This window comes from Aptenodytes forsteri, unplaced genomic scaffold (assembly GCF_000699145.1).
Source record: "Aptenodytes forsteri isolate BGI_AS27 unplaced genomic scaffold, ASM69914v1 Scaffold289, whole genome shotgun sequence".
NCBI classification, from domain to species: Eukaryota; Metazoa; Chordata; class Aves; order Sphenisciformes; family Spheniscidae; genus Aptenodytes; species Aptenodytes forsteri.
Window position 1 is genome coordinate 3975977 of NW_008795025.1, and position 10253 is coordinate 3986229.

The 10253-nt window shown below is 47.4% G+C and overlaps 1 protein-coding gene across 1 annotated transcript; it reads right to left on the reverse strand.

Annotated features, from left to right (window-relative positions):
* Positions 1-2943: 2943 nt before the first annotated feature.
* RNASEL (ribonuclease L) lies at positions 2944-9499 on the reverse strand. Its single transcript, XM_019471177.1, has 7 exons — positions 9356-9499; positions 7571-9197; positions 7098-7186; positions 6495-6685; positions 6273-6390; positions 5352-5473; positions 2944-4278 (listed from the first exon to the last, which is right to left on the reverse strand). The coding sequence occupies exons 2-7, from the start codon at positions 9018-9020 to the stop codon at positions 4143-4145; spliced, it is 2106 nt and encodes a 701-aa protein (XP_019326722.1). The 5' UTR covers positions 9021-9197; positions 9356-9499; the 3' UTR covers positions 2944-4142.
* Positions 9500-10253: the final 754 nt, after the last annotated feature.

Here is a 10253-nt window from a genome sequence, read left to right on the forward strand (position 1 = left end):
AATACCTTCGAGGTCTTTTTACAAGACATTTGGAAGGTGCTTAAAGCCAGAAAGCAGTCACAGTAAATACTTTGCCTGAGGATGGGGGTACTCAAAGACCACCAGTCCCCCAGAGCCCTGCTGCGCAGGGAGCTGTGCTTCTCAACAAGGTCCAGGATTGCTTTCCTCTGCTCAGCTTACCTTACAGCCTTGTCTCAGCTCCTCACCCCTCCATGCTTTCCACACAAATTAAATACCTCCTGTGGGTGGCAAGGCTAAGAGAGCCCACCTGGTTTACTACTCAGCTGTCCCTGGGTGGTGAGATGGTACCTGTCTTGCCAGAGCCTTTCTGATTTTCCAATCAAAATTGGCTCATGCCTGACTTGGGGCCTCAGCATGTTTTTTTAAAAGCCAGTATGTTTATAAAGCACTAACCAAATCATATAAAAGACCTTCATTTTCCCCAGGTGAAACTGAGTCAGAGTGGCTTTGCCAAGTCACCAGGAAGCTGCAGAAATCCCAAATGTTCTTTGGACCTCATGAAGAAAAGACCATGACCTTTATCACACCTGGCCTCTGACAGCTCCCTCGCAAGCTCTCAGCTTTGTAATTTTTGAGCTATTTTTAGCTACTTTTTAACCCTCAAATCTTAGAAGACTGCATCCTGGGAATAACACAGGTGCATTTAAAGGAGATGATGACATTTCACATTTGTCAGTTATGATTATCAACGCTTTGCTTCTGGAGGATCAAAAAAACAAACAAACCCAAAGTCCAACAACATTTCTATAAATGACGCACTTAGGAGTGGCATCAGCTTCCTACAACCTGGACTGTGACCAGCCTCTCAAAATTCCCCTTGTGCTGTAACTTGATTTTGCCCAAAAGCTTTCAGCCCCAAAAGCTAGCTGCATTTTTGTGTGCTTTGCACTAACACTTTAGGCTCTGCAGCCTGAGCCCAGCTGAGCCTGGTCCCTAGAAGGCTTCACGGATGTGCCTGAAGCTCATCACAGCAAAACCGCAGCTACGTGCAATCTTCACTCCACTGCTTCTGCGGACTTTTTTTTTCCCCAGTGCAGCAGACGAGACACATTGACCTAGGGCCATCCCTGTGCACACAAGCATGTCCTCAGCACACAAGTGACAGGATGGGGAGGACCTGGTCCCATAACATCAGGTTGAGCCAGCTGCCCCCCAGGTCACCCAGCAGGAGCAGGGGAAAAAGGCAGAGGCACAGCAAATGCACAACATACAGGCATAACAGCAGGGGAATGAAGCGTGTAGGGCCACATCAGCATGCCCTTGGGCACCATGCATGGTCTGTAAGCCCGCCTGTACGAGGCAAAGGCAGGCAGCACCTCCTAGATGGGCACTAATGCTGGGAGCCATCAGCACATCAAGCAGCACTAACTCTGGCAGCTGGCTCTGCCCCCAGCTCCCCAGGACGCCTTTACCCCCAGGCTGCGACATCAGGCACTGCCATACCACTCAGTTGTAATACTGTCCAGCTGTCCTTGCCACTGGTTTTCCATCCTGCCTGGCCTCTCGCTGGGCACTCGTCCATCCTCCCCGACCCTGCGAGGAGGAGAGGCAGCCTGGTGTTTTCCCCAGCGTTGGTCCCCGTACTGCATCCCCCCCTCCTCCAGTGGCCTGACGCTCTGTGAGCAGTAAGCTTTGCAGATGTGGTGCACGGATCAAGTTTCTCCTCTGACACCAGCCTGCTGGCACCTCTGGCTTCTCGGAAAGCAGGACACAGCCCTGCAGACCACACCAGCCTTCCCTGGAAATTCTTCCCAGCAGCCTGATTGCCCCAGAGAGACAAGTCACAGCCTCCACAGGTTTAATCATTGCTCCGGTTTGGACATCCTTGAGTGCTCTCTGCTTTCAGGAAGGCCTTTCCACAGCTTTTTAAGGCTGCCAAGTCACAGCCCTTTAGCAAAACAGCAGAGTGATGCAAGAAGACACAAAGGTCAAAGCAAGCTGGAAATATGACATTTTTACTAGAAGCTGAAGGAACCTGGCCCACAGCCTCACCTCTCCTCATGCAAGAGCAGAAACGTGCTGCTGCAGCACAGAGCCACCATGCTCCCCACAGCACCCCTGCTCCTCACGCTTCTGAGACCCAGACATGCATCTCTGGGTGTCCTCCTGCTTTCTGGGCACAAGAAAGACAGAGAGGAAAAAAAAACCAGCAGGGAGGAAAGGAAAAAATAAAAGTATTGACACAAGAGGAGTCGACATTCTCCTGGTTGCATTTTCTCTAATGGCACCTCATCAACAGTTGCATAGTCAAGCTTTCTTGTTGTTACATTTGTGTATTTTAAAGGGTTCCCAAGACCATCAGAAGGACCTTTGTTCTGAGCCAGGACCACTGAAGCAGGCTGGCACACGGACCTCATGAGCCACGAGCACATGCGTGTCAGTCTGCAACCCAACTCATGCACAGCAGTGCCTGCTGGTTTGAGGGTACACACATCTGTACAGCAGGTACACAGCTAAGCAGATACGTGGGCTCAGTGGTGCATTCTGGGCAGCCATTCATTCGTAGAGGACATGGGTCGAACACATCCACTCCCAGAGTTTTACATGTATGCAAATACACACGTGCAAGCATTGATGCTCACCTTCGCACCTCAACTCATTCATGAAATCCTCACCCTCACTCCACAAAAACAATGCAAAAAACCCCACCATTCAGCCCACTATTTCACAAGAGACAGCTTGCTTCCGAGGACAGGAAGCTTTCAGTACTTCTCAACATCTTTTCCCATCAGATACCCATGTGGGCCAGAAGCAATTCACCTGAGCAGTGACAAAACCATCCACCACCTTACCTAAACAGCCAAGAGGCACTTCCACAGGAAGGCCAAAAATCCCAGCCTTTTGGGTATTTTATAGTGCTGCAGACTGTCCTTCTGTGCAGAAGGGATGGGGGACCTCATTCATAAATGAGTGTAGTAAGAGTCAGTTTTGCAGGCAAGTTTATTCCAAGTTTGGTTCTCCATAGGCTAATTGAAAGAATAACAATCTCAGTTTGAAAAAAATTAAAAATCTTTTCAACAGCTGAAAAATATTTCTGTAAGCAACACATAATCATTGTGCAAATCAGAGCGTTAGCTGAGAAACAAACAAGCAAGCCCTTGGACAATCAGACACACGATGCATGCCACAGGATTTCAGAAATGGGTTTGTGCCACCCAGCCTCCAATATTAAAGCTCTGAGCTTACAGCATGCTATGGCTGTATGGGCACCAGCTCTGTGCAAGGGAGGCGAGCCTGGCAGGAGGACAGTGATGCACCACCAGCAGCACTGTTTTGGAGACAGCGAGTGCTTGTGCGTAGCCCTGCCTTGCAGACTCAGCCTGCCGTGGCAGAGCTTGTCCTTTCCAGGAGGAACCGGTCCCTGCAGTCCCTTTGATGTCAGCGACCTTTTTCAGGTGAGTCAGGAGTACTCACAATAGCAGAGTTTTGTGGGATCGTGCTCCTTATGTCCATTCCTCGTGGAAACATCTCCTGCGTCCCTCAACAGAAGTCCTTCAGGTCCCGGCAGGCTGGGCTTAGTGTGCCTCCACCAGATCAGAGGGATAATGGGCCAAGGGCAACTCTGCAGCCAGACCATTGCCTAGGCATCTCATTTTCTGGCTGCTGTGTTTCAAAAAGACTGAAAAGAGAGAATCCATGTCTTTTTAGGGGTAGATGAGCGTCTCATCAGTGCAAACTGTAGGGAACAATGGCCCTAGCAAGGAGCTCGAACTCCTTTTCCTTTATCAGAGAGTCCCATGCTGTCTGGCAATGCCTGAGCTCTTCTCCTGCCTCCTAGATGTGTTGGGTATATGGGGGCTGTCCCACATCTCCTCGTTCTCCGTAAGGATCAGGACCTTGATCTCCACCTCACAGAGTCAGATAAGCCCAGAGGGACAGAGGTAGTCAAGGGGGACCTGGGCTGACACTCAGCTTGGTTCCCTTCCAAAGCCCGTGGTTGTTACACCAAATACTTCTGAAGCATCTTTAATTTCTTAGTCTAAGTCCTCCATGCTCTCCTGCATGTGCTCTCTCTCCCATCTCCTTACCCACTTTGTTCAACTCTTTTGCAGATGAAGAAATAGGGAATAAAAAGAGGCAGTGATGGTGGGTTCAGACAAGGAATATGAGGCAATGATATCCTACAGAGAAGGGTCCTGAATGTCTGCAAAGTTACTGTATTTGGGATTCTGGCGTAAACTGTTGTAGACATAAATGGTAAGTGCTGGAAAGAGCTTCAAGAAATACTCAGCATGGTCTCCTATTCTGTTGCTGATCCTGAAAGAGAACAAAAACAAAATGGATTTTTAAAGCTTGCGCAAGGAGTTGAGTGTCCAGGATGCCCTAGTTCCTCCCTTACAGAGAAGAAGCCATTCCCGATAACACAGGAAGGTTTCCTAGAAATCCCGGAGCTGCAACTTTTCTATACCTTCCCTAAACTCCTCAATCCACTTTTTCGCCATTCCTCCAGCACCTCCATCTGCCTAATCCCACCTGTATCTTCACTGAAGACCAGTGCTAGCCACCAGCGTCAGTGAAACCATCACTAGGAGTTAACCTCTAACCTCACGTGTAAGCACCCATGACTGTAGAGGGTTGGAGAGTCTGGCAGCTCTTTAGGAGTGAAGACCTCCTAACAGGATCTTCTAACAGGACCAGTGCTTCCTGATCCATATCTTAAAGCACTTGAGCACAGTAAACATCAGTACTCTGGAAATACTAGCAAGGTAGATAAGGATGCTTTTCAAAGGTATAAAGGATGATACAAATATTTAAGAGTGATCTGAAAACCTTCCTGGAGTTATGGCAAGAAACACTAGCCTGCAGCAAAAATAACAGCCCAGAAGGACACATGTCCTCTGCTGTAGAGCCATGACCTGCCTTAGCTGTTACAGACATGTCTCTACCCCACAGGCTGCTCTGCAAGGGCAGGGGTGCAGAGGGAGCTGCCACCAATCCTCTGAAGCTACTGCTATCCCTCTGGAGCGGAAGGCTCTGATTGAGGATGTTCATCCGTGGGAGATGATCTGGGAGTCAGATTTTGCTTCAAAATCTGAGGTCTAATCCTGTGAGCTAACTTCCTTTTCTTACCCTCAGGAAGGTGATTTTGAGGGCTGACTCAAACTGCTTACTGCCGTGATGCACAATCTTTCACACTCTATTGCGCTGCCAGAGGAGATAGTCCATTAAAGCTTATCTCGTTAGAGGAGCTTTCTCCCACATCCCAGTTGTGTTCGCCCTTCTGGAAAACCATCTGAAGAAGATTTTGGTCTCAAACTCACTGACACTTGCAGATACCCAGATGCTCCCTGCAATGCAACTGTGTCAGGGGCAAGGATGTGAATGTGTACCTGGTATCTGGGTGTTCATCCAGGTTTCTGATGAGCCTCAGTAGGTCGGTGACATCATTGCTATATTTGAGTGTTATTCCTTTCCTAGGATTTTCCATGATTTTCAGAACATATTTGTCAATCTGGAAAAAAGCGTGTAGATTATTCTCTTTCACACACCACAAAAGCAGCACATCTACCTCCACTTGCCACAGCCACTGCCTTTCTGCAGGGACATCATCTTGCATGGGTCAATCTTGTGATCCTTAAAAGCATATTTCCCAACATGAGCAGAAGAGTTCATTCTGCAGGGCATGTGCCATACAGACCCCCTGGTTCTGCTAAGTGTTTCCTCTCCTGCCTTGCCAAGGCATGGCATTCATATTAGGACTGTCAACATGGCACGGGAGATTTTCATGCATGCCTGGAGGGCAGGAGGGACTCGGGAGTCTTGATCCAACTGTGCCACTGTTGAGAGGACCACATGGGCTGCCGTACTGAGCCGAGACTGTCAGATCTCCAACGATGCAGCACATCTTCCAGCACATCTTGCAGGATGCTACCTGCAAAAGCAGGCCTGGTCTCACTGCTTTTGAGCCAATCTGACAAAACACTTTTGCCAGAAATTTGCTGGCAACAAGGGCCAGAGGTCCTTGTCTTAAGGGGTCACCAACAAACACCCTTGAAGGTTTGCCAGCTAATTCTATAATGACCATCCCCTACTACCACCCCAGTCAACAGAGCTCCCTTTAGCATCAACGTCTTTAGTCTGGTGTATTTCAACTCTGTGGCTTAGATTTGTTTCCCCCCCAGTTATCTGTATTTGCATGGGGCTACTTTTTCCAGTTATGATTTTAAACAGGGCCTGTGAAATGCTCAGGAAAACCTTCTGCCTAAATGTCTAGCTCAAACCTCATATCAATCCAAAGACAAGAGGATTACCTTCTCGGTCCACCGTGGATAAGGAAAACTTTCAGTAGCATTAGCAGCTTTAAAGACAGCTTTTCGTTTGCAGAGATCTTTGATTTTATTCCATATACTCTTCAGGAACTTGAACCTGCTGTGGAAGGAGGAGCTTCATTAGCTGCAACAGGACATCGCTGTTCGCAGCACTCCAGGCAAATCCTGTATCAAAAGCTTTTCCTTTGTACTCCCAGGACTTACGTCTGTTTGCTCCAGAAATAGGGATGTTTGCTCAAATCTTCCAAGCCTCGTTCATCATGAGAGACCAGGCTACTTACAAGGTCCAGAGCCTCCTCATAATCTGGGGAATCAGCAGCCAAATCCTTGGTACTGACTTGCTGAAGGGGTTTCCTACCCCCTGTTAAAACATACAGCACGAGCCTGCTGAGGGCCTGCAAAGAAACACATCACTGTTCACGTGCCAGATGTATGAAACATCTTACCAAATGGATGAGGACTAGTATTCCTAAATAAGCAGACTGTGTTTGTGAACACACACGCACCTATAGGTGTGCAGAAGTATACAAATACACACAAACTTTGAAGCTGTGTGCACAAAGACAGAGGAGACAGGCACCATAATCCTGCTCACAGGGTATCTGTGGATATCCCAGCACCAGACACAGCCTTGCATCCTAATCACTATCATTCTTATGCAGCGTCTACTGTTACATGGGCTTTCCCAAAAATCAAGGTGTTTTCTAGTTGAGGATGCAGAAAGGCTTCCCCTAGGATTCACAGCAACAGAAAACATCAGAGCGCGCCTGAAATTTTAAACCATATATTGATTTGCAGGGAAGTTACCTCTAAATCTGAGTTTATGAGTTCTTTTTTGCCTTCAATCAACTTTCTTTTATTATCAAAGTCTGCCAAGTAAATTTTGCCACGTAAATCTGAGGAAATAAGAGAAATTGTTAACAAATAACGGTGGAAAACCTTGATACAGTCTGTCACTGACTTCTGGATGGCCCCTTCTTTAGAAAACAATTCTGTGAAGAGATCTGCTGTGGGTTGATCTGTCTGCAAAGCCCTGGAAAGGAGGGCAGATCTAATGAGACATGTGAAGTTGTTCTGTTCACTCCGCTGTGGCTGTCTGCAAACATATCTATACTTATTCAAAGAGAAGAGCTAATGCCACAGACACCTCATTCTGTATAAAGACATCTGCACTGGTGTTTCGTATCTGTTTTTTTTACAGACAGCTATGAAGCATCTTCTTCTCTAAACTACAGGCAACAGGAAAGCAAAATGAAAACATTGAGAAACCAAAAGATAACCTATGAAAAAGTTGGTAGGATGAAGATCCTGGTGAGCAAATCCAAGGAAGTGCAGCTCTCTCACTGCCTGGAAGATCATCCTCAGAGCATCTTTGTAATCCATTTGGTCTTCTGGTTCCTGCAGATGTTCTTCAAGGTTTTTCTCCCAGAGGGGGAAGCACAAGTACATGTAGCCTCTTGCCTTCTCAAACTGGAAGAGCTTCAGTAGATGTTCACATTTACCACATTGTTCGAAGAACCTTTTCTCTTTGTCACCCTCTGTACTACGGCTTATTCTTACTGCTACCTCCGTCCCACCGTGGAGCCCCAAGTAGATGCCACCCTGGGAAGTGTTCTGAATTCTCTGCTGGATGTATTGAAATGTCTTCAGTTTGCCAATCATAGGGCGATATATTTTATAAAGATTTTTCAGCTGGTCCCTCCAGCATTTGCTGTTTGGCTCCCAGTCTTTGAAGGTTTCTGGAACGAACTTGGCATTATACTCACGAAGAAGACATGCCATGTTATGAGCACGGTTTCTATTCACAACAGCGATAAGATTCCCAACATCAGTCCTTGCTCCTTTTTCACACAACAACTTTGCTATATTGTAATCATTTTTCTCCACAGCCACCTTCAGTGCTGTGTTGCCCTCCTCATCTGCATCATCAATATCTATTTCACCCTTCTCCAATAAAGCCTTCACCAAATCTGGGCTCTGCATTTCAACAGCTAGGATGAGGGCAGATTTCCCACATTCATCTTTGCTGTTCACATCAATACCACAGTTCAGCAGGAAATGGCCTATGAAGACAGCTGACTCATATCTTTCCTTGGCACAACCCTCCTTGAGGGCATGGATCAAGGCGTTCCTATCTTTGTTGTCACAAATGTTCACGTCAGCCCCCATCTCTTGGACAAGAATTTTTACAACTGAGAAGTGGTGCTTCCTAGAGGCATCCATTAGTGCTGTCGCACCTCCTTTATGCAGTTTTGCTTTCTCCTCACTAACTGCCCTCCTCAGATTCACATTTGCTCCTTTGCTGTACAGGAATTTCAAGGCTTCCTCCTTCCCATAACATGCAGCCTCCATGAAAGCTGTGAAGCCATTGTCGTCATGGTCATTAATATTTAACCCATGATCAAGGAGGAGCTTCAGTATATTCACGTTTCCCACTATCGCTGCCTCAGTAAATGCAGTGCCACCATTGTCCTTCCTGGCAAGTGGACAAGCACCCTTGTCAAGCAGAAGTCGGACCAGGTCCTCATCATCAGCTTGCACAGCGCTCTGCAGTGGTGTCCAGCCACTTTCTGCTTTGGAGTTCACATCTGCCCCTTTCTCCAGCAGCTCCAGCACATCTTTTCTATTCCTGTTCCTCACAGCAGCATTTAACTTGAAGGCAAGGTCTTCTGCTGTCTCCCTGCTGGAAGGGGTAGATGCCTCCTGCTGGCTGTGAGCTGTGGGCTCCATGATGGTCAGAGGGAGGGCCCCGTACCTCCGATGTTCCTCACCTGAGCCCGGGGATCCCACTGAAGGATGGGAGAGGTGCAATGTTCAGTGCCTTCGTTGTGGGGAATGCTCTGGGTTTGGCTGGCAAAACACACTAGGTAGGGTAGGCTGCTATTTTAAGGGCTTCATGGTCTTCACCTAATTAATAAACAGAAGATCATGTTTTATTAGACTGTGAAACCTCGCCATTTACGTTTGATGTCCTGCAGGTCTATCTGAGGGGCAACTAAGGACAGCAATGCCAGTGCCAGCCGAGAGAGCTAAGGCCTGGCGAGAAGCATGACTTTAGCACTTACCCAGACATACGTACTCATCATGTTTGCTTGCCTGATCTCAGCACTAATCGCAGCCCAGGCAGTCATCCCCTGGGGCATCTGGGTGAGGGAACGAGGGGGAGAACCCAGGGTGTTCTTTCTATAAATGTTATCTCAGACTTATTACAGGTTACCTAATAAGCTGGCCCCTAGTGATGTTTTCAGGTGGAAAATGCAGCAGGCAGGCAGAAAAGGGCATTCCCCTTCAGTTTTGGATGGCAGCCACACACGCTGTCCTGGGAAATCCCTGATCCGATACCTGGAATGAGACAGAAAGCCAACCTTAATCCCTCCTGCTTTCATAGGCAATTTGGAGACCCTACCCGACCAGAAGCCTTTCCTAAGCTTTTCACGACATTAAGAGATTAATCAGGTAGGACCTGATCTATCTATATTTATCTAGTATCTAGAAAAGCTGGAACTCCAATACCCGTTTTCCTGACTGCAAAGGCTGGTTCAAGTGACCAGCGCTTTCAGGAGTCACTGTCTGACAAGCTGAACTGGAAATAAATTATCTAAGCAAAGCAGAAAAGGGACAGAGAAGTCTTAAGGTATAAAGCCAAAGTATAAATTCACATGAATTTACCCTCAAGAAAGCCAAGGACCATTTTATGGATGGTTTCTCCCCCTGCCCAGCAGGAAATGAATACCCTATTTCATTGATTTTGATGCATTTCACTTCCTTGCAGTAACTTCTATGCCTTTTGCCACATATAAAAAAAAAATAGAATCATAGAATAGTTTGTGTTGGAAGGGACCTCTAAAGGTCATCTAGTCCAATCCCCCTGCCATGGGCAGGGACATCTCCAACTAGATCAGGTTGCTCAGAGCGCTGTCCAACCTGACCTGGAATTTTCCCGGGGATGGGGCATCCCCCACC

Coding starts and splice junctions, on each gene's coding strand:
- RNASEL (XM_019471177.1), bottom strand. CDS start 9,020: ATGGAGCCCACAGCTCACAGCCAGCAGGAGGCATCTACCCCTTCCAGC. Junction 7,187..7,570: donor TCCTACCAACTTTTTCATAG/GTTATCTTTTGG, acceptor TTATTTCCTCAG/ATTTACGTGGCAAAATTTAC. Junction 6,391..6,494: donor TATTTCTGGAGCAAACAGAC/GTAAGTCCTGGG, acceptor CTCCTTCCACAG/CAGGTTCAAGTTCCTGAAGA.